Source organism: Podarcis muralis, chromosome 1 (genome assembly GCF_964188315.1).
Source record: "Podarcis muralis chromosome 1, rPodMur119.hap1.1, whole genome shotgun sequence".
Lineage (NCBI taxonomy): Eukaryota > Metazoa > Chordata > Lepidosauria > Squamata > Lacertidae > Podarcis > Podarcis muralis.
The window spans coordinates 81,496,451-81,520,185 of NC_135655.1; the positions used below are offsets into that span (position 1 = coordinate 81,496,451).

At 47.0% G+C, this 23,735-nt stretch overlaps 1 protein-coding gene across 8 annotated transcripts in view; it reads right to left on the minus strand.

Annotated features, from left to right (window-relative positions):
- Positions 1–1,779: 1,779 nt before the first annotated feature.
- The window catches only part of CTNND1 (catenin delta 1), a 56,069-nt gene continuing 34,113 nt past the window's right edge, over positions 1,780–23,735 (minus strand). For 4 of the 8 annotated variants that reach the window (XM_028738180.2, XM_028738220.2, XM_028738229.2 and 1 more), the window contains 15 exons: positions 14,728–15,191; positions 14,450–14,633; positions 13,511–13,628; positions 12,445–12,598; positions 12,066–12,083; positions 10,294–10,362; positions 9,382–9,509; positions 8,588–8,738; positions 7,554–7,746; positions 7,305–7,419; positions 6,268–6,355; positions 5,815–5,862; positions 4,739–4,830; positions 4,230–4,286; positions 1,780–3,956 (listed from right to left, as the gene is read on the minus strand). In XM_028738180.2, coding sequence (XP_028594013.2) covers positions 3,945–3,956; positions 4,230–4,286; positions 4,739–4,830; positions 5,815–5,862; positions 6,268–6,355; positions 7,305–7,419; positions 7,554–7,746; positions 8,588–8,738; positions 9,382–9,509; positions 10,294–10,362; positions 12,066–12,083; positions 12,445–12,598; positions 13,511–13,628; positions 14,450–14,633; positions 14,728–15,191 — 1,891 coding nt within the window. In that variant the 3' untranslated portion in view covers positions 1,780–3,944. The remainder of the gene's footprint in view (positions 3,957–4,229; positions 4,287–4,738; positions 4,831–5,814; positions 5,863–6,267; positions 6,356–7,304; positions 7,420–7,553; positions 7,747–8,587; positions 8,739–9,381; positions 9,510–10,293; positions 10,363–12,065; positions 12,084–12,444; positions 12,599–13,510; positions 13,629–14,449; positions 14,634–14,727; positions 15,192–23,735) is intronic. The other 4 variants (XM_028738194.2, XM_028738202.2, XM_028738212.2 and 1 more) reach the window with 4 other exon arrangements.

Here is a 23,735-nt window from a genome sequence, read left to right on the forward strand (position 1 = left end):
ATTACTGAATCCTAGGAGGTAATTTTTAATGAAGCATTTATCCAAATTTGATCCAACTTATATTCTTCAATCTGACATTTGAAATCACCCTCCCAGGATATCTAAGACCTTAGGAGGAGCCCATTGCCTGGCTTGTAAATACAGTGGTACCTCAGGTTACAGACGCTTCAGGTTACAGACTCCGCTAACCCAGAAATAGTACCCTGGGTTAAGAACTTTGCTTCAGGATGAGAACAGAAATCACGCAGCGGTGGCAGCAGGAGGCCCCATTAGCTAAAGTGGTCTTCAGGTTAAGAACTGTTTCAGGTTAAGAACGGACCTCCAGAACAAATTAAGTTCTTAACCCGAGGTACCACTGTATTGGATATCAAGCCTTTAGAATTCAGATATTTGAGCAGTTAAGGATCCGAAAGTTTAGAGAACATAAACAATCCCCCTGACAAGCTAAAGATTTAGCAAATGTTGTAAACTGAATTAACGGAATACATTTATGTGCTATGTTTCCAATTATTTAGGAGGTATATTGTGAGGTGGGCAAACAAACCAGCCCTCTCATGTTAAAAGTTCTCATCTCCACTACAGAAACGGCAAGCTAGCTTGGTTTCTTAATTGCCTTTTCGTGCCATCATAGGTTTGTTGCTTTTGATCTCAAACCTCTGCCTCCCCCACCCCCCTCTGGTTGCAAGAGATGGCAAATGTTGGCAAAACTCCTGTTTTCATCTTTTGAAGAACTAAACAAAACTCCAGTTCATTGTTTTCATTCGCACGAGGCTTCTCTTTCTCAGTGTTTTTCATGTTCATATTATCCACCAAAGTTGCAGCATCTGTTGGGGGCGGGGGAGAATGGTGGCAAGGGAGGAAACTCTGGTTTTCAGAAGCTTGGACCTTCCATTGCATTTCATGGCAAGTGGGCAGTCAGGGGGCTTTCTCTAGTGATCCTGCAATACTGCTGCCCCTTCAGTTTCTATTATTAGGGGCAGCAAGAATGTCAACAGCCAGTCAATGGAAATCTTTTCCACCTCCCTCTGTTGTTTGGCTTGGTAGAGTCTGAGGTATAGCTCTCTCTGAGCATCTCACATATTTAAAAAAGTTAAGTAGGGGAGGATCTAAATTAGATCATTTTTATGCTATTTGAGCTAAATTTCTGACATACATGAATACAACTAGAGACAGAACAGAGACCATTAATGGTCCAATTAAGTTTGTGGAGAAGATATATTTTAGAATACTGAGATAAAGTGATTTCTTGATGTTGTTGCTTGTGATGATAAAAGATGCATGAATTAATATAAGGTATTATTTTCCATTTTTTCCCTTCCCTGTAATCCATCCTAGTATTTCTCCTTCCTCCGCCCTTTGAATCAGTATGTTTGATGTTACAGTACTTTTATTTTGTCTTTAATTTAAAAATTAATAGTTTATTTTTTAAAAAAACAAACAAATCTCCTAACTCTTGGCTCAGAGGGAAGAAGAACAAGGCACTTTCAAAACAAGAAATTGTCCTACTGACAAGTTTACTGGGTAGGTTTAAAAGTTTAGTTTGTTGCAATGTAGATGGAGGTGGACGATTGCCACCATGCTGTGGATGGTCTGTGTAAATCTTCACTGGGAAGACATTTCAGGGTCTCTGGTTAACTTTATAGCTACAATTCACCTGAAGAAGCCTGTCTGACTCTTGCCAAGTGAATCCAGTCTGATTTGGTGAATATTCAGGGATATTCGTCTGCAGCACATATGAAGACAACAAATGACAGACTCAACAATATTTGGAGAAGGCAATTCCATTTTAACAAATACACACTTTAAAACTTTATTTATATAAAAATCATTTCACTTTAAAAGCATTACAGAGTGAGCACAGGACTCAAGGAACAGCAGGATGTTCCCCTCCCCCAGGGGTGCAAAGGAAAAGCTAAACAAAAGAAGTCAGTGAATTATTAGTCCCTCTTACAGCATTGAATTGGTCAGTGGGGAAGGGGCTTTTTTTGGTTTATCTGGAAATAAAAAAGGAAATAGTGTTTTACATTAGAAAAAGTCAAGTGACTCTTCCCTCAGAAGGCTGATTTGCATGTTTGATCCCTCCCACTCCCCCCAAAAAGGAAAGAAAAACTGGGATAGGAGCATATCAGAGGCACCGAAAAATCTTCCACTTTAGGCCTTCCCCCACCCCCTCTTGTGCAATGTGGATTGTTAGTGTGGAGAGAATCCCAGGAGTTGAGGGCAACAGAGTTCCTTCCAGTTACTAGGCAGAGGCAGAGCTTGGGAGGCTGGGAGGGAGGAGGGAGGGAAAGACTGCAGTCATCTTCCGCAGAAAAAAAGAAAGGTGGGAGTCACCAATATGGTGCCCAGAGCTAGTCACTATTGTCCCCTTTACTGCTGCTTTGCAGATTAGGACAAAGACTGTAAGCAGACCCTCTAAGTTCCTCTTGCTCCCCCAAACAGGTGAGCTATTAAGGTGCACAGCATAACCCTCGCCTAACCATGCTTTCACACCTCTCCCCAACCCATGAGCCCTTTAGGTGGTTGACAGATTCATTCCTGGTCTCTCTCACTCAACTAGGATGCACCACGGCAATTACGATTAGGATTCTGGTTCTAGTTCAAGGAGGGGGAGAGAGGGGGGGGGGAGAGAGAGAGAGAGAGAGAGAGAGAGAGAGAGAGAGGAAGCAGGAGCGCAACTCTGTGCCAAAATATCCATCTCCCCAGCCCAAGCCCTTTTGCCTTTCTCACACAAAACTACCAAGGGCACAAAGCTTTTTCACAGTGGCGAAGAAAGGCACGTGTACATAGTGACAGATTTAAGAGTTTTCATTCCCCTGCCTGCATGGGAGGATTTGGGCAATATTTACAGACAAGTCTTCCCTCCCTCACAAACTTTCCACATCACCCAGCTTCCCAACTTCAACAGCCTTCTGCACTTTTTGCAGCCCAACCCAGGCACCCACTGCTTAAGCCAAAACTACCCACCGGCAACCCCAAAACCAGACACAGCCAATGTGGTTCCTCTGCTCTCGACAGCCAACATCACTGCTTCCAGGTAGGGAGACTTCTGTCCCTTTCACCAACTTTCACCTAACGTACTCTGGTCCGATTCCACCTTTCCCTCGACCCCCCTGCACCCCAAATTGCTCTTCTCCCACAAATAAATAGCTTCCTAGGCGCTGATTTAATCCCTCTCAGATTAAAACTACCAAGAAGCAAGAAAACGGGAGGAAACAGATGCAAACCCACACATTCTTCCTCAGCCTATGAGGATACAGAGGGCTGTCATCTCAAAGAGATATTCTTTAAGGCCATCTTGCATCCAGATGGCCCAGATGGCAGTCACCCACAAGCTGTCCCTCCTTTGTCATCCCCTCCCCCTTCCCTCCCTCCCAAACCACCACCACTACCACCAGGAATGTTCCAGTACTTCCAGCATCCTTTGTTGCAAGAAAAAAAAAAAGAATCACACACAAAAATATATTCTATAGGCTAAGAGAAGGAGGAGACTGGTCCTCTGAGTTCTTCTCCATGGAGAGAGAAGACACTGCATTTAAGAAAACAAAAAAAAACCTAGTTCCAGTATGGTAGGTTTTCAGCTGAGATCCATCTGCACCACGGGGCTTCCATCATCTGCTGCAGATGAGAAGCTCGTAATTTTATAGTGTTCTGCCTTAGTCGCTTGAGTGAGATCCATCGAGAGTATTTGGTCTTCAGGAATTGCTGCACTTTTGAAAAATACAGACAAAAAGTAGTGTTCAGGGAATTGGATGGGCGCAGCCGTCTACAGGGAGGTGTGAGGCCCTGTGGGCTCAGGCGGGGCCAGTCATTTGGCGCTGGGTGGCTGGACTTGTGTGCCCAAGAGATTTTTTAAAAAAGAGAGAGAGTCAGTCCATTTCACCACAAAGTGTTATACAAAGTATGTTATAAACCCAAAACAGAGAAGGCAGATGGTGGCAGCTCTAGATCTTCTGCTGTGGAGAGAGACAAGAAAGCCAAGGTTAACATAGCCACAAGTCCAATGGCAACAAGGAGAAGATTTATACAGAGCAAGCAGGCATGGAATCAAGCAATCCAAACTCCAAGTGTCCTCAGTGAGGCGGGTCTCTGAAAAGTGGATTGTTAAGCAACGTCCCAGATTTTGCCCTTGCGAACGCTTGATTTATTGATTTGAGGAACAGGCCAGATTTTCCTCTCCCCTGCTTTTGGATACAGAAGCAGAAGAGCACCAAAGCCACGGGACATACCATAGGAGGATAAAGCAACGCGTCACTCTCCGCAAAGGATTCCTGCCCTTCCTCCTGCTGTAGACACACACATTGTTAGTAAGGACGGGTTGTTATGTAGGAAGGGGAGAAAAGGGAGCAAGAAGTCTAACTGAGAAGTCACTGGGGAAAATGAAAGAGGCTGAGTTGAAGGTGTGAATAGTCAACAAAGACATGGGTTAGGTGTTTAGTTAACAAAACTACAGCCCCCCAAAACACACTGGTATGGGGTGGGGTGGGGTGGGGTGGGGTGGGGAGAGAAATGGTTTGTACCAACACTATTCCCAATGCATTATTCAGTTCTAAAAATCCTTGGCTTTCTAAGCTTTGAGGGTTTTGTTTGTTTTTAAACCTATCGAGGGATATATAAACTACAAAAATAAGCTTGGACAGCAAGCTTCTCTTGTTCTCTCCCCATCTTTTTTGCTACCCGTGCCCAGAAACACCTATGCCCCAGAGGTCTCCCTCAATGGGCATATCCCAGTCTTTACCATCAGTGGGGCTCCCTTCATAGATTCCATTTCTTCTCCAGATCGTTCCAATGTCCTATTATGGTCCCGCTCGTTCAGTGTAGAGTAATTGTCTGAAATGAAGAGGAAGGCTTGATATGAGGAAACGTCGCATGGGCCCAAGGTAAGCAAGGACTCTTCCCTTCCTCTGAGTCCGGAGTCAACTTACATCTCCCCAGCCAGCCAGGGAACAAGCATCATCTTCTCCTTCCTTGCTGATTTACAGATGAGAAGACATGTGCACACAGAGCACTAACCATTATTCCCTCCGCATTCTTCTCTCCACTCGGTATTCTCCCTACTAGCTAGCTCAATGGAACTGGGGGGGAAAGAGGACTCACCACAATGCTGCCTAGCCCTGGGAGGGACACCCTAGAGTGTAATAAGCCCGCTAATTTAAGGGAGAGAGACATATGCCAGCCTTAGTTTCTGGAAAAGCTGTGTCAACCTGAAGATAACGAGAATGTATTAGCTGTAAGCATCTAGAGGGGAAAGATGAATCCTGTTTCATTTTGGAAAGGCTAGAAGGGATCTATCATTGGCTGAATGCCTACATAAAAGCAAGGCTAGCCTCCTAATGCAGCTACCTACTGCATTTTATTAGAAGGATGCAAGCGCACTGAAGCCAGAGAAGCTATACTCAACTTTCCTTACCAGTAACAGCGCTGGTTATGCTTTACTCCTAGCAAAGGTAGACTTCCAGCAACTAAGTGGCAGGAGGATTAGCTACCTCTGTGGGGTTGATGGACAGCACTGGCAAGGACCTAGCACAGCATCTGCACAGCTGGACTGGCTATGTATTGGTGTGTTCACATGTACAGGACTGAGTTAGATGGCAAAGCACCTGTGGCCCACTAGGTTTTGGAGACAGGTTTAGAACACTGCACAGCTATACACAGAAGGGTGCTGGAGTTTATCCAGCAGTAATCAATGAATGAATGAATCAGTCAGTCAGTCAGTCAGTCAGTCAGTCAATCTCTCTCTCTCTCTCTCTCTCTCTCTCTCTCTCTCACACACACACACACACACACACACACACACACACACACACACCATACCTGGTCCCATGTTGCCCATTTGGATCTCCTCTCGAGAAGATTTCTTGTCTGCACAGAATATAAAAATCAGAGCAGTTAGCAACAAAGTCCTTGCTCCTTGTTTTGACTAATGTGGGACTTGTCTTATCTATAGCGGCATTAAGAGTAAGCCATTCAATTAAGGTCACAGCAGAAGTTTCCCACCAGCAGAAAGCCTGCTGGCAATTTTGGTCATTCCCTTTCACTAGGCTAGAAATACTGATTAGGAGCAAATAATAATATTCTTAAAATCCTTCTACAGATTGAAACTTTCGACAGTTTTGACTGATGACGTTTTGTGTTGCTGCAACACTGAGCCACCCTTTCAAAACAAATGCATTCACTCTTTTTTTTATCTTGCTCTTTGACTAATGGGCTCTTGCTGCAGCTCAGCGATAATGAAGAGTGTCTTAAACAAAATAAATATCATCTTACCTCCTTTTTGGTTCTTATCAATGAGGGGCAAGGTGCTGTCATCAAAGGAATTGCCACCCTGGCTTCGAGTACTGTTACTCCGGTTCACCTGAAAAGAAGGAACCAGCCGGTATATTTATGCTGCCATTCGTGCTGATGTTCCTAGCTACCTAAGTATTTCCTCAGCACTTCAAAGCATAGGCTGCCAGCCATGTGGGCTCTAGGTGCACCCCAGCACGACACAAACACGCCCATTAAAGAGGACAGGGCTGCAGAAACAAGCTTTCGCAGCTGTTGAATGCAGCCTGCCCTGAGAACCTAGACCTTCAACTGAAAGGCTGGATTCACCCTTTGCTCTTTTGACACAGTGTGGTGTAGAGGTGAGAACGCTGGAATCCATTTGGAACCGATTTGTACATAATTTTGGCAGTTCTGACCTCATCAAGAGCTTTGCTCTTACACTGGACCACCCTTGTGCATCAAGCGCCTGAACCCAGTCCAATGAATTATGTGCAAAATTATAAAAAAGAAACAACATTGCACTATGTCAAGTGTTCGATTGGGGGAAGCATTTCTGCTTGCCAGTCGAAATGACACCCCCTCTCCTCCCCCACATGCTGTTCTGGGGGCTCCCCTGACCTCTCCAGTGTCAATTAGGAGGACGTGTGGGGACCCTCCGTTGCAAAAGACTTTCTGCTGATGGGGGGCTCATTTGTTGAAACCCACCGTCACACATATGAAAGTCAAAACACATGTTGTGCTATATTTCTGCGGCATAATTTTATATGTTAATATAACTGTATTTGTATAGTTATATGCAATGCTGTATTTTTTCTCTTTAGGTGCTGGTTACTTTAGGAATCCTAGAGTGTACGTCTGTACCCATATTAAGACTGTGCATAACATGCTAGAAGTGTTGGGGTTTTTTGTGGAACTGAAGTGGAGAGGAGAGAACTCTCTTCTTGGTGAGTGAGGTGGGGATTAGAAAAAAATCCATGTGGATAAGCTCAACATTGGGGTTTTCAGAAAATTCCACCCCTGGCTTAACTCCCAAATACCTGGAAGTCAGACTTCTTCCATCCTTCCTTCTCCAGTGGCTTCCGCAATTCCTTATACCCCCAGATTGTCTGCAGTACAAGAGCAGCTGCTCTGATTTCTCTCTCTGAGCGGTTCCTAGGAGGAGAGAACAGAAGATTATTACAAAAGAACAAACAGCCCAGCCCATAAGCTTCCTAAAAGAAGGATGGGGGGTTTGTAGAAATCTGTGCAAGCGCCCTCTACTTAACCCCCTTGGGAGCTGTACCCACCCGGATTTATTGATCAGCACCAGTTTCTCAATGCCTTGCGTCTCCCGCAGTTTCTTGGCTGCTTCCAAGTTATCCAGAATGACCTCATTTATGGTATTTAACACAGAGACCACAGTATCTTCAGAGAGGTTCTTAGCCGGCGTTTGCTGTCCCCCTGGCAAATTCTTCACTAAACTGGGGATGGCATGCTTGCCTAGGAAAAGGAGAAGATCAGAGTTGGTTAGGGGGAAAGGAACAATATAAACAGAAGTGATCAGAAGACAGAAGCAGAATTGCCCAACAGACTCTTTTAGACCTCGAAGGCTCTCCTACCATGAAACTGATATAAGGCACAGGCTGAATATAGCGGAGAGGGAGGATTCTGTTCTCAGCTGATCAAGGGAATGCAACTGTCAGAACTTCATTCATTCACCCAGCAGAGCAAGTTGCCAGCCAAGCCTTATTTAGCTAGATGACAGGAAAAGCCATAACAAAATGCTAGTGCTCTTGTTGGGACTACAACTCCCATCAACCCTTACTTTGGAGCCATGTTGTTTGGGGTAGACGGAAACTGAAGTTTATATAAATAGATATATACTGGAGAAGCCTAAAAACCCTCCACACACTTGAACCTTGCATCACTTTATGCCAGTTTCCCTAAATCTGGTGCCCTCTAGAGGCTGTTGGATGGACTCCAACTCCCAGCACCCCTATACTTGGGCCATGCTGACTGGGGCTGATGGAGGGCAAAGGCTTTTCTCGCCAGGCTCCACCTTCCAATATTCTACTATGATGCTTGATCAATAATGATCACAAACCCACAAGCAATTATCCTGCCACCTATGGGCACAGGGACCCTGACCACCAGTGTGTTCCCTGGCACTGAGCATCTTTCAAGAAGCAGTATGAGTTGTGTTTGGTTTGGCCAATTCTTGGCATAACTCAGCTAGCATGTGTTTCGGAAAGGAACCCCCCCCCCCCCGAAGTGTTACCCACACCCAACTGCTGAAACAGGACAAGAAATCCACCCAAGTCCCTTCCCTTCCTGCTCTCACCTATCAGCTCTTTGTTACGGGAATCCACTGCCAGGTTGCGCAGGGCTCCAGACGCAGCTTTCACCACACGCTCACTGTCGTAAGTCAGCAGGTCCGCAATGGCAGAGAGGCCTTTCTCCTGGCGCAACGCAGAGCGGATGTACCGACCGTACTGCAAAGAGAGAAAACACAAGACACTTGGCTTTAGTGAAAGAGCTACATGAGAAGCTATTAGATCTACCCAAGAAGTGGGCTCCATACCCAGGAATAATTTTTTTTCCCCTGAACAAAATGCCCCTGGCCTTATCTCTGCGTTCCCACAACATTAGTACAGTGAGAGCTCAGTTTCCTTAGGAATTCCCATAGCAAAAGTCCACAGTCAATCCAATGCGGAGACCAGCTGTTTGTTTTTATAGTTAACACCCAGCTTGCCAAATCCCTTCTTAACCACAATGTTGACTTCACTATTCCACTCCGGAAATTCCCCATCAGGCTGAGACTACAGCCTAGACATGAAAAGCTATCGAAGGGATCCGTGAATGGACGGTCCTTGCAGCCATGAAAGGAGCACAGAGAACATTGCCAGGGACTTCCATGGCTGCTGCCTTCTAAACTGGACCTGCTTGTCCAGTTCAACATGCGCTGGGATGCTAGGAGGGACCGGATGGGACTCCTACTCACTTATGCACAATGAGGCCTCTCTGCTTTGCCCGCAGCCTTAACTACAAACCTTTGCCCAAGATAGGTCTTTTTTAATTAAAGAAGAAGGCAGATCCCACTTTGCAGTCCCTGCCTCTCTCGGGTGGCCCACTCACCGTCCAACGCCCAGCACACAAATTCTGGATGGCTCCTGCTGAAGCTTCTAAGATAGCTTGAGTTTTGCTCTCCTTCAACAGGGAAATATATATGCGGACAATTTCTGGCTGGAAGAGGAGCTCATAACCTAGCAAAACGGGAGAGAAGGAAGTTTCACGTCAAGCCTGCCAAGCTCTCTTTTAGGTAGCACCCCCCACCAGGAACAAAGGAAGCTGCCTTATCATGCACTTGGGTTGATTTAGTTCAGCGCTCTGAACACTGATCATGACTGCAGGACCTTCTGCATGAGGAGATGGTTAGCACTGAGCTATAACTCTTCCCCAAAGAGCTCCTCACAATATGGGTGGTGGCTGGGGGTGGGGATAGCAGTGCCCCCTTGGTAAAAAAAACAACCCCTTTCCATGGCAGACCTGCCTGGTGCCAACACTGCCTAGCACTGAAATGATGGCAAATATGTATTCTTTTCCCCTAGACACTCTGATGGATCAATGCTATTCAGTCACCTTTCAGGTAAGGCAACTGCAGCCACAGAGCAAGGATGGCTATTTTCCCAGCACACCTGCGTGCCACACCTTTGCTGAGAAGTTCAAGAATCTCCCACCTTCACCCAAACCCTGTGCACATCTCATGTCCTTTGCCTGCATTAAAGGCTGATCATGTGGGAGCTCACACAACAAGATACCACACAGGAGAAGTAGTTAAAACAAATTTACACTGCCCCCCATCCAAAAGTGAGAAAGGGGTACCTTTAAGAAGCTGCCTTAAACCAGATCAGACTTTTGTCCATCTAGCTCTGTGTTGTCTATTCTGACTAGCTGTGGCTACTCAGTGTCTCAAGCAGAGAGGCTTCCCTACTATGGGAAATCAGACAAGCCATTGCCCTTGCCCAGAAAAAGGGTAAGAAACATTACCTTTTGCAGGGGTTTGTCTTTTGGGGAAGTCTACGATATCGGTAGAAGGATCCTCTGCCGGTTTTTTACCTTATAGGGAGGGAAACCCAAACAAACAATATTAGGAAAAGGAACTGAAGAGAGGGAGAATTTCCAAAAGCTCTTCATCACCAACACACTGACCCCCGTACTGTTGGCAATAACTGGCAGTGGATCTCCAATCACAGAGTCTTTGTGCAGTACTGCCACCAGAGATCCTTCAACTGAAGGGTGGGGAACCTGCAGTCCTCCCTAGGTTGCTGGCCTCCAGTTCTCATGATCCCTGAGCACTGGGCATGCTGGCTGGGACTGACGGGAGCTGGAGTCCAGCAGCAACCAGAGGGTCATTGGCCTGATCCAGCAGGCTCTACTCCTGCTCTTCCCACCCCCATCCCACCCTAGCTTTAACTGGAGATTCCAGGAATGAATTAACGGATGCAATCTATTCTAAACAATCTACTAACATTTGACTGAACTAAGTACATTGCATATGCGAGGAATGCTTCCTGTGGGGTGGGAGTATATGTATTTTTAGAAACTGAAAGAAGAATTTTTAAAAATCAGGATTTCTACTACTGAACTATGGTCCCACTCTACTCAATTCAAAATTGCCAAGCAATTTTGGCACAGACTAGCAGCCCTGCACAGCTGTCAAGCAAAACAGGCCTGACTTCTTGCTGTTCCGCACTAACCACGCCACACCGGCACTGAGATTGGGGCCGGTGCTCTCCTGCCTCAGGCAGCTGTTGCACCACACGCCCTGCTCTGGCACTTTCACCACCCGCACCCAGGAAACATGCAGCATGCAAGTCAATGCAATGTCTTTGGTTAGGATCCAAGAGGGAGGTTTCCTTGGGAGGCAATGCAAACTGAGCATAATAATGCACAGCTGGCGTTCTCCCAATCTGCACCATCTACTCTGTTTAAGAGCCGTGTTTTTTTCAAGTTAGCTATTGCAGGGTGGGGGAGGAGTGGATGTCGCAAAGACCAGGAGTGGCACAAGTCAAGTAAGCAGGAAAGGGAAACAAGCACAGCAGGAAACAGAGAATTAAGGAAAGGGCTCCTCTCGCTGCAGAAGTCAGGCACAACAAGGAGGTTACTTAGCTGCTTTTTCCATGGGCATTATTATCTCTCCCCACCCTCTGACATCTCATGATTTCATGTCTCAAAGAGAAAAGGTCAGTTCACACAGAGAGATTACACTCAGCTGAGAATTACAGCCAAGCAGCAGCTTTCTGACAGGCACCCATGTACAGCACATGCATCTCCAAACATGCTTTGCCACATTCACATTTTGCGCTTGCACCTGAAAAGGTGTGGCGCAGGGGAGACCAGCCTGTGAATCTCTAGAAGTTGCTGGACCCCTGGTCCCCACCATTCTTGACTACTGGGCTATGCCGGTTGGGCCTGACAGGACCCAGTAAACCAGAAATAGCTGGATGCCTATAAGATTCTCCCTCACAGGCAGCTTTGATGCTAGTCCTCTCTGCACCCGGTGCTCCTTGCCTTGAAGGGAGTTCTTAGGTGCGACCCCAGCAGAATGCAAGACTATGAACTCAGCACTGTCCACCAAGCAAGGGCAACGTACTGTTCAAGTACAGAACAGTACTGTGTGCTTGTGCTACTGGTCAGGTGTGGCCACAGCGATGAGGAGGGCAGAGGAAAGCTTTGGAAGAAGCTTGCGAAGTCACATGTTTTATAGAAACAAGCATGTCCCACCCCCGCCCGCCCCCTGGGGAAAAAGCTCAACTCACCTCTCGAGAACCACTCGTCTTTGGGCGGAGGAGGAGGAGAGGGGAGAAGGGAGGCAAGAGAGCAGAGATGCCAGCAGGATTCACAGGCCATTTGGAAGGAAAGCAAAAGAGAAGGGGAAACAGGCCACAAATTAGTCGAAAACCCCCATCCATCACCTTGATTGACACACCAAAAAGACCAGTCATCAGGCCTTGAGAGACAAAAGAGCAGGAGAGCCAGGAAAAGTTACTGCAGCTATAGAACGCTTCAGTGGGAAAGCAGCAGCTTGTCCTTACGAGGCCAAGGACCACTTAAGCAGCACTCAGAAACATCTCTCCCTGCCGTCCTCCAGCCCGACCCCGTCCATGCAAGGCTGGGCAGGGAACAAGGCAATCCTACCTTTGCCCTTTTTGGCACCAAAGCAGCTGGCTGCATGGGGACCGGTGTTGTTGGCCGCATTGAGGGGCACTTCCTGGTAACGCTCAGCGTGGGGGATCTCACGGTGCACCTGGTAGGACAGGTTCCTCAGGAGGCAAACGCAGTTCTCCACAAGCTGGCAAAAGACAGACAGTTCCTCAAGATGGGCATCCAAGTCACAGAAATGCAAGAGCTTGGGAGTTGCGTGCACAAGAATAAGCAAGTACAAGACCTTGGGACAAGAATTTGGGGGTGGGGGCATCTGACAGCAGCAACACATTCAGGCTGTGAGGAGCCAATATGCCCATTCCTCACTGATGGGCACTGACAGCAAGCCCTATCAAGATTAGATGCACCAAGGTGTTGCCCATTGGGAACTGCCTAGTGCAACTGAGGGGGGCCACCATCTGTGAGCCCAAAATTGTCCATTTGCAGGTGTTGTTTGAATCCAAGCTGTGCCTGCAAACAGGCTCCGAAGGGGCTTCCTGTAATCGCCAGCCAGCTGCTTACAACAATCCACTGGAGCTTTGTCAAAGTCGGCTTGCTGGGTGATGGTGCAGGATTATTGATCTGGCCCACCAGCTGATCCAGCTCCCCACCCTGATGTAAAAGGCATCAGCTGGGGGGAGGTGGGGAGAGACAAGCTGCCTTAGTGCATCTGTGAAACAACCCAGAGACCCAAGTGGAATACCACTTTGTGAAGTGGAAGTTCCTTGCAAAAGGGCAGGCGGGGAAAACATTATGCCCAAGGTTACAAGGATGGCTCTGGGGTGGGGAAGAGAAAATGGATACATCTATGTGCTTTATTGGGAATCTCCTCTTTACAAAATGGGATCAATTTTCCTGGTATGGGTGAAAATTAAAAGACTCTCCGACTCAAGCCCTGTGAAGCCTCTGATAACCACCTAGATGCCGCTCTCAGAAAAGGGAGAAATCAGAAGACAGGCAAACACAGCACATTGCATTTGATGCAGAATAATCTCTCCCTGCCCCCAAGAAGGGCAAGTGGCAACTAGAATAGGGCTACCTCCTCCCACACTCCCTTTACCTTGCTGTCTAAATCTTTCTGGCCAATCTCTGCTTGGACAATGTAGATGAGGGCATCCACTAGCCCATCACACTCCCGCAACTTTCGGCGGGCTTCACTCCTCTCCGAGCTGACATTTCTACAAAGAGAGAAAAAGAAACATTAGAAAGATGGCGACACTATCAGGTAGTGACTGTTAAAGCCTGTCTGCTTTCCTGTGCTTAAATTCAGGACACATTTTCACTCTCAAGTCTGTGCTGGGTTTGTGGGTGGACATTTCAAGCCCCTGGCTTGAAATCTGGGAACCTTCAGACATCATGGCTGAAGCCTTTTCCAGCCTTTTCCTCACACAACCTGCTACACCGTCCTAGTCAGGCTAATTGTAAACCTCATGGGCTATCTATTTCAGCTCCAACACTGCCTGTCACCCAATTTTCTGCTGCTGCAAAACACACACACACACACACACACACACACACACACACACACACACCAGCCAGGAAGACCAGCAACTTCATCTTGTTCCTTCTGTGTGGCCCATCTCTTAGCCCAGCCAGAATTAGGGGACAGACACCAGAGTACATTGCTCCGATGACCTGCAGTCAGGAATTCAACATTAAGGCAAAGCAGGAGTTCTATGGTCTTCTCAAGTTATAGCATCTCCAGTTTATTAGAAGGCACCAATCTCAGCTCCAAGAGTCCAGTCTAAATGGTTCATCTCACTTCTACCAAAGCCTCCTCCCAATAAGCTGGCAAACATTAGGCTTGCCTTACGTCTGCTAAGAACAGGGCCTTTTGTGTGGTAGCATCCAACTTTTGGAATGTGCTCGCCGTGAACATCAGCCAGGCACCTACAGCAGGGTCACTCAGGTGTCTGCTTAAAGTTCATATGCAGATCAACGGCCTCAAGCACACGGAGCACGCAGGTGTGCCTGGAGGTGCAGGGAAGCCCCAGCTTACCTAAGGCAGCCAATGGTGTTGGTGAGCACCGACTCCCACTCTATGTGGCGGGGTTTCGAGTCCTCGCTGGGCTCCCTCTCCCATCCAGAGTGTGGGATGATGACCTCATCCGTGAGGGCATGTAAGGCATTGTCCACAATGGCCATTTTTATCGAGTCGTGAGAGGACAGGTTCCACAGTGTTCCTGCAACAAGAGAAAGCGTTTGCCTGGTCAAGGAGTGCCTGGAAGAGCTCCGATGCCTCCACCTCCACCTTCCCTCCCAAGGCCCAGAAATTACCTGTGATGACCTCAGTGAGGTCCATGTCCCGCGCCTTCCTTAGCAGCCGAACCAGAGCAGGGACACCGTCACAGTTCTTGATGGCGATCTTGTTGTCCTGGTCCCGGCCGTAGGAGATGTTCTTCAGGGCCCCGCATGCCCCGTAGTGCACCTCCTTCTTGGGGTGGTCCAGCAGCTCCACCAGCACCGGAATGCCCTTCATCTTGCGCACCTCCGTCTTCACCTTGTCGTTGCGGTAGCACAGGTGCTGCAGGTAGGCCGCGGCGTTGGACTTCACCGCATCCAGGCGGAAGCCTAGCATGGCGATCACCTCGGGGAGCTCAGGCTGGCGCCAGTTGGGCGGGGGCGGGCCCCCTTTCTGCAGGCTATCCATGCTGGCTAGGCTGCCCCTCTCGTGCTGGGCCAGGGGGGCCCAGTAGTACTGGTCTCTAGCCAAATCATCCACCAACATGTCCTCGTAACTCCTGCAAAGGAGGGAGGAAGAGAAGCAAGTTACTTTCAGGATGCGTCCGTCATCCAAAGCAGCTGCACTACCACAGACAGGAACCAGGCTGGTCTGCCTGTCTACAGAAGAGATCTGCGGGACAAGGATTAAGAAGGGGTTCCACCATCACCAACCACCTGTTTAAATTTCTTGGTAAGATAAGGTAACACAGCGACCCAGTCGTGGCATGTCATCCCCACTGCTGCCATGCTAAAAGCTGAAAGTGTGGCTCACAAAGCTGTGCCCAAACAGCCAATCCTCTAGCAAAGCCTTTCTCAACCAGTGGGTCCCCAGATGTTGTTGAACTACAACTCCCATCACCCTAGCAAGGCCAGAGTTCAGGGATGATGGGAGTTGTAGTCCAACAACATCTGGGGACCCACAGGTTGAGAACCGCTGCCAGGAACAGGTGGTAGCAGAACTTCCTAGTATCACCAAGTAAGAAGGCCCCCTTTCCCTGCCTCACCTTGACTTTCCTTTCTTGCTCAAGTTTTCAGATACGTAGGTGACCACAAGCTCTCGGGGTCAAGCACCCAAGTGCTGAGATTGTCTTGAAATTAGAAGCAGACAATAACAATGACAGCAGCTTACACCAGCGGCTTAAGCTGGGCCCAGGAAGAAATGGTTGTTGTTCTTAAAGAGGGGTGAGCAAGTTCCCAGGTAGTTTTGTCACTGGGGATTTTTCCAGCACCTTTCGCCTCCTTTAAGATATAGACACTTCTTGTATGTTACTGCAGCCTGGCCACCAGAGGGCAACTTGGCACCATCTGTGTCAAACCGCAGGCATTGCATTTTGTAGGTCATCCAACCTGCTCCTGCCCCAAACACACCCAAGATTCAGAAGAAGACTTCCAGTGCTTTATTCAGCCAGGCCTTCCGCTTTGCAATACTTCCAGTGTGCAGTAATTAAGCCAGGCAGACACTCCCGTTAGATTAGATAGTGAGATTTCAAGGACACCAAATTCTGACATGGCACAACTGAGCTACCACACACCCAAGCTGAACACACTCAAGATCTGCTTAGGAGCAAATGACTGCAAATGCCTCTGGAGGTCTCACATTTCATGCAGGGTGCTGGCTTGACCCCCCAAGATCCCTTCTAAATATAAAAGCAAGACCTGCACTGCAAACTTGGCTCAGCCATGAGATTCCCAACCTGTCCCAGTCACCCTCTTAAGAGACACCCTGTACCCTGGAAAGTGTGACTGAAGCAATAGAAGGTGGGAGGGAGGAGAGAGAGAAAAAAGTGGCCAGGTGAAGGTGGGGAAGGGATGAGAGAGTGGTAGAAAAGGTCTCAGGACTGCTTTTAACATCCTCAAGGAAAGCAGAAGTCCCTTTCATCATGGTGCTACAAGGACAAAATGGTTACAGGGGTCTGTAGCATCCGGATACCTTTTTTCACAAACTATTCACATGGCATGAATGGATGCAAGGTCTGCAACATGCAGGAAAACAGATGCTTCCACTGCCTTAAAGGAACAGAATCCTTGGCTCCTCATGGAAATGTAGTCCCTCTAACACTTGGTTTTCCTGTTAATGGATGTATTCGGGGCCTATATAACTCAGTATACAAGCACAGGAGACAGGACAAGATTCGATACCAAGAGCACTTCAGCTGTTGCAATAATAATTTAAAAAGCTTTCAGGTCCTCACAGCCATGGAAGAAGCTTAAACAGTGTCCAAGAAAGGTTTTTAGGTAAAGATGGAGATGGCCAAGGATCCCCCAACCCTGAGATCAGCCTCACAGATTTAATGTTCCGGATGGCTCCGCATTCCTTTAAAACATTCTTACTGCTGGAAACAGAACTGCACAAGGAGGACCCAGGAAGTCTCACCAGGAACCGATCTCCCACTTTGGGAGCAGAGTTGTGTGTGGCTGGTTAAGCTGTGCTCCATCTCTCCATTCTGTAAAGCATGCAAAGCTTCCCCACGCCCCATTTAAAATGCAGCAACCTGGATGCAGCATTTAAAATGCAGCAAGTCCGTGGGTGCTTATCTATATCCATATGCAATGCATAGTTCTAAAAGCAAGTCAGCCCACACTGTTGATACCCAAACCAAACGTGCACAAAGAAAGCAATGCCAAGATTACCCAACTTTACCCCTAAAAAAAATAATATCTATCCTGGACACCCACACACCAAGATGATGATGAAGAATATTATTATTATTCATCTGAGACCAAACCCAAGACTTGTTTTTCTTTTGCCAAACTACCCCACTGCTTTGCAACCCGAAAGGAGACAATAAGATGTGCATCTTCGCAGACTCCTTCAGAAATGGGGTCCAGCAGAAACCCCCAGCCCACCCTGCTTTCAGGGTGTAAACGCACACAGTGCATCTCCAACACCTGTCATTTGTGCCCACGCAGATGCACTGCCAAGGACGTACACCTAAGGCCTCCTCCACCCACTGTCTGGAGTGGTTTTGCACACATGAATGTTGGGCCTAATGGGAAGAGCTCTTTCCTTTGCAGCTTCCTCGCTGAATCAACTTAGGGGGAGCCCCGCTTAGTAGCAAAGCGCAGACTTCACACTAGTGGTCTGGTCCAGGACTGGGGAGCCTCTCAAGGGACAAGGAATTATATCTGCATAGTGGAGCTGTCATGCTTTACACGGATACGGTCTCTCGAGATCAGGCTCTGGCGCCTGTGGTTAAGGGGGAAAAAGGAAGTGGGTAGCAGCAGCAACATTGGGAGAGATGTTTGTGCAAGACCAATTAGAGCTGGTGATGGACAACACCAGAGTAGCTGGGAAACCAGCCCAAGTCAGAGGAAGGCACTTCTTCATAACCTCAGCATACTGCCTGATCCCCATATCCAAGCCCTGGCCAGGAGTGGGATCCTGACAGAGTGGTCCCAAAGCTGGAATGGAGGAAGCAAGTGGTCCCATGGGGTGAAAGAGGCAACCGAGGAGTGTGTGGCCCCAAGGAATGTCACCTTCAATCATGGGGAGGGCAGAAAGCATAGCCTTCATTTTCATCTTCAAATATTCAAGCAGACATTCCGGGGGGTGGGGGGGGGTGGAACTGCTTGTATGATCAAATTTCCATGTTTTTTAAGACACAGGTGGGAAACCTGCAAAACGCATGCAGCACCTCCCACCCAAAAAAGTGGAGAGAGAAAGAGACAATAGGAAGAGAGGGAGAGGGGGAGAGAGAGAGAGAGAGAGAGAGAGAGAGAGAGAGCGCGCAAGCATTCTCTCCGCTGCTAGTATTCAGCTCCTAACTACTTTCCCACCGAATAAATGTGTTCCTCTGCTCTGAAAATGTTGCTCTGCCCAGCTAATAAGAAGCCAATTCCCTAGTCATGGTTTGCTCTGATTCAAAGTTAAATGGCTGAATGAGAGTGGACAGGTTTCAAGATTCACCTGCTCTTTAAGCAGAGATGGCAATAATCCAGAAAGCAACTAGGTTTTAGTCAGCGAACACTGCAGCTTCGGAAAGGCAGAACCCCTACTTTATTGGTTTTAAACAGACTGGTTGCTGAAAAATTTATTTTCCTCCACTTTGTTTTAAAGTGATTTGTGATTTAACACTGTTGCTTTGGTTTTATTTTGTTTTTCCTATTATGTGTGCTTTTAAAAAATCCTGTAAGCTGCCTCAGAGAACCCTGATTATTGGGTGGCCTATAAATTGCAAACACAAATTAGGGGGGACGACCTATCCCTTATCAGGCAACATGATTTCAGATTCCATATCCATATCTGTAGCAAACATATTCTTGTCAAGCTGGCTTGTGGTTAAATGTTCTTGCTGCATCTCATGTCACATTTTTAAAAAACACCAAGAACATAGTTGAAGTCACATTTGCAGGGCATGATGCATATATTGTGGAGGATTTGAAGAGGAAGGGAACTTATGTTCAAGCAAGACAAATTTGAGTTAGCCCACTAATTTAGCTGTAATGAGAGCTGAAAGGGTGACTTCTGACTCCTTAATGCAGGCATAGGCAAACTTGGCCCTCCAGGTGTTTTCGGACTACAACTCCCATCATCCTTGACCACTGGTCCTGTTAGCTAGGGATGATGGGAGTTGTAGTCCCAAAACATCTGGAGGGCCACCGAGTTTGCCTATTCCTGCCTTAATGCCTCACTTCCAATTTTTCAGCATTTTAACAGCCTGTATTCAATGAGGAAGCTGCTGTTTTTTATTTTTGTTTAAAAGTGCATTAAGCTTTTGCTTTCATAGATTCTCACAAGCGATTCCTCAGGAGCTGCATGATGCCCAGCCCAGTTCCAAAGCACTGCTTCAGACGGGTGGTTTTCAGCGTATATTTTGTAGGAAACCCATCAAGGAAATTTGCTATGGCAAGCAATGAAGCTTCCATCTAAGGCGGGGCCTCCCATTACCTCCCTTTCTTGTATGGCCATTGTTGCATGGGGTTCATTCAACAGTGAACATTCAGAACAATAGCACAGCCTGAAAGGTCTGGCCAGTGGCCTACATAAACAGAGAAGGCACCCTAATATCCACTGAAACACAAAAGGACAGGCAAATACCAGCTCCTTATCAGACAAGTCAGTGTGGAAATAAGTCCCTGAAGGAAGGAAGTTTGAAGACCACTGTGATCCAGACTGCAAGTGTCCAAGCTGCCTTCTGGAGGCAAAGCGCCGTTGACTTGGCAGTTGCTTTCCAGCTTGAAAACGTGTTCATACAAGACAGTCGCATAGCTCTGGGTTATTTTTGAAACCACAAATACTGTTCCCTACATGCCCTAATCTCTTAGATCACAGAGCATACAAGAGACACTCGTCCAAGCTTTAACCCCTCCCTTCTCACTGCAAGGGATTCAAACTGGGGCTCTTCAAAAGGAAACACTTGGGCCTGGCAGCTGTTCTGGGAAACTTCATCACAACCGTCATATCGTCTCAAAGCAGCAAACCAGCCCGTACCGACTTTCCATGTGAAAATACGAGAGCACGGGGCGGGGGGGGGGGGGGGAATCAATCCTCTACAGTGGCTTACTGTCAGACCACATCACCTCCTGGTGTTTTTCGTGCATGCCTCAGAAGTTTAGCAGAATGCTCGCAAGTGGGTCTCCTGACCTTCATGGCAGATTACTGAGCTAGAGGACACTGAACATACTAAAAGGCTGTTGAGGCCTTTCTTCACAAGGGCAAGCTGCCAAGTCACAATGGTTAAAAAAAAAAAAAAGTAGTAAAGTTCAGTTCCTTACTCAGAAAAAGTAAAGATGTTATCTGGCTAGTTACCATCATAGGAAAGAGAATGGACAACAGACATGCACACATAGCTCAACTCAGGAGGTGGCAGGACAAGGAGAGAGCTCAGTTGGTAACGAATGAGACACTTAATCTCAGGGTTGTGGGTTTGAGTTCCATGTTGGGCAAAAGATTCCTACATTGCATGGGGTTGGACTAGATGACCCTCATGGCCCCTTTCAACCTCTACAATTCCATGGATTCCACAGAGCCAGTGTAGCAGAGTGTTTAGAGTACTGGAATAGAACCTGGGAGACCAGGGTTCAAATCCCCAGTGTTGAAGCTCAATGGGTGACCTTTTCTCAGGCACTCTCTCAGACTGACCTACCTCACACGGTTGTCGTGAGGATAAAGATGTGAAAGGGGAAAGAACCATGTATATATACCACCTTGAGCTTCTCAGAGGAAAGGTGGGAAATATAATAAATATAAATAATAAATAGTTTATTCAACATTTATTTGCTTGCACAAAGCACAGCAATTTCAGAACTGGCAGTCAAACTCCACGCTTGGAAATTCTACTGCAGCAGCTTTTATGCATCAATGTTAACTGTGCAGGTCACAGGTCAGAACAATACAGAACAGGAAGGAGCCGCTTTTCTATAATCATGTGAGCAAGTCGCTTAATTGTTCACTCCTCTGGCTAAACTTAAGATGCCACATGCATTAGCAGCAAAAAAAGCCTGAGGTTATGGGCATTTTAAGCAGTCCTGAGTTTTCAGGCATTATTTTTGTTATTGTTAAATTTGTATCCCGCCTTTCCACCAAATCATGCTCAAAACAGCATCAAAACATCCCTTTATTGTTCCGGACAAACTCATGAAACAGAAACATTTCCACGGAAAAACAAAACACTGCACCATCACCACCTGTCCAGCAAGAGCAGTCCAAACTGGGATGGGGTAGGACTGCAGCTGCTCCGAAGTAATTTGAGAATCCTCAGGAGATCCTGAACACAGATCTCCTATGCATTCTTGGAGATCTTGTTTATCTGTTGAGAAGCCAAAACTGGATGAAGTTGTCCATTGACCCAAGCAGAAGGTTTTGCAGAATTTCAGCCTCCCCATACCTACTCTACCCTGATGAGTCCTGGGAAATAAACCCATTGTTAACATTCGTGAAGTCAGTCAGGCAAGAGAAGCCATCACTCTGCTCCATCAAAAACCTGCAGAGTTTAGAAGCTGTGCAGGTCAAGCAGAAGACACCATTTCTCCCCTTCTAGGCCTCAGTTCTGCAGCCAAAAGCTACCACAACCGATTAATGACAAAGTCACCTACTTCAGGGGTTAGCCAAGGTGGTCAAAATTCTTCCTCTCTGACAGCAATGTCAACCAGCAAAGGAGTATTAGACAATATAGTCATTTTACATACCTTTAAATTCATGTACTTTAATCTGCAGAATATACAGTGGAAGAGGGTGAACAGAACTGAAATCGTGCAGAGGATGAATACTCTGGGTCAAGACTGAGCGAAGGACAGGCAGAGACAGAAACTGACACGAAGCAGCAGAAGACAGGTAGGAGACCACAGAAGAGGAATGGAAACTGTGCTGTGGAGTTTGCCACTATTCAGCTCCATTTTACCAAAAGCCTGAACTTTTAACAACCCTCTTTCTATCTGAATAGCTAAGATAAATTATCAACCCTGTGTCTCCACAACAAATCAGGGTATTTAAGTCTGGGTGGTTGGGATGTGGGTTTTTTTCAATGGAAGCTGATATTCGCAAGATCATACTACACCAAAGGTACAGGGCAAGGGCATAGGCCTTTACTGTGGGATCAGTGCTTCTCACACATAGAAGTTTCTCGCAGCATCCACACAATGCCGGTGTCATCAGCCTACTATAATCTGAATTCCCACCCCATTTACCCTTTCTGGGGGAAATCAAATTTTTTTTAAGGTTGCCATTGACCTATTTGTAGCCTTAAGCCCCCATCTGAAAACACCCAGTTGACTGTAAACCTATGCCACCATTAGGCAAACAAGAAAAGAGAAGGTTAAGTCTGGGGTCCCCCATGCAGCACTTGCAGACATTGGAACACACAACTCTTGGTGCCCAGCTGGCAACTGCAACCACTACCTATTTTGTTGTTGTTGCTGTTCCTATTTTTTTACACTTTGGCAGCAGCTGCACTGGCTGGAAAGAGAACTGCCGGCCCCCAGCTGCCCCACCTCTCCCTTTCCATTTCCCAGAACGCCTTTGGGTCCCATGTAAGCCCAGAGGCATTCTTCACTGGAAAGGAAGAAAAATGATGCAGCAGCCTTCTTTTGAAACTCCTCAGGGGGAAAAAGGCACTGCCTGCTAAATCTCTGAGATTGGAGAGTGGGCGGCAGATTCCTTTTTATTAGGTTGATACAAGAGAAAGCAAGCATGAATGTGTCAACTTTTTAAAAACCTGTTTGAGGGTATTTTGCCTGCTCTTTGGGTGTGTGTCTTGGGGGGGTGTATGTGCATGTGTCTATTTTATTTGTTTTGGGGGGGCATGTTGCCCATTTTACATGTTTTAGTTTTTTTTCTTTGTGGGGGGTAAGTTTTGGCTGTTTTTTCTGTGTGAAATGATGATGATGATGATATTTATTTATACCCCGCCCATCTGGCTGGGTTTCCCCAGCCGCTCTGGGCAGCTCCCAACAGAATATTAAAACAGAATAAAACATCAAACATTAAAAACTTCCCTAAACAGGGCTGCCTTCAGATGTCTTCTAAAAGTCAGATAGTTGTTTATTTCTTGGACATCTGATTTTTTTACACTTTGGCAGTGTTCCACAGTGCCACAACTGGTGTTCCACAGGGTGGGTGCCACAACTGAAAAGGCCCTTTGCCTAGTTCCCTGTAACCTCACTTCTCGCAGTGAGGGAACCGCCAGAAGGCCCACGGAGCTGGACCTCAGTGTCCGGGGTGAACAATGGGAGTGGAGACGCTCCTTCAGGTATACTGAGTATTTTGTGGTGACCATGACAGTTTTAGATTTCCAAATATGGCCCCAGGCCACGCACAAAAAACCTGGTGAGCCCTAGGTTTATCTATTTATTTAGTAAGATTTATACACCATGCAAGTATTTGAATCTTGATACAGAGCCCTGAAGCCCCTGGATCTACACCTGTGAACCAATCACTGCTACCTGTATGCGCAACAGAAAAATGCTGTTCATACAGTCAGGGTCTTCTTGGCAATGGAAAGCATGAACCCACAGCTGTGCAACAGCAAGGCTCATTTTCATGCTGCAGTGACAACAGGATTTGTTGTCACAACAGTAAGATATGAAGAGTACCTCATAGTACCGGCATCAGAGATGCCATCTTA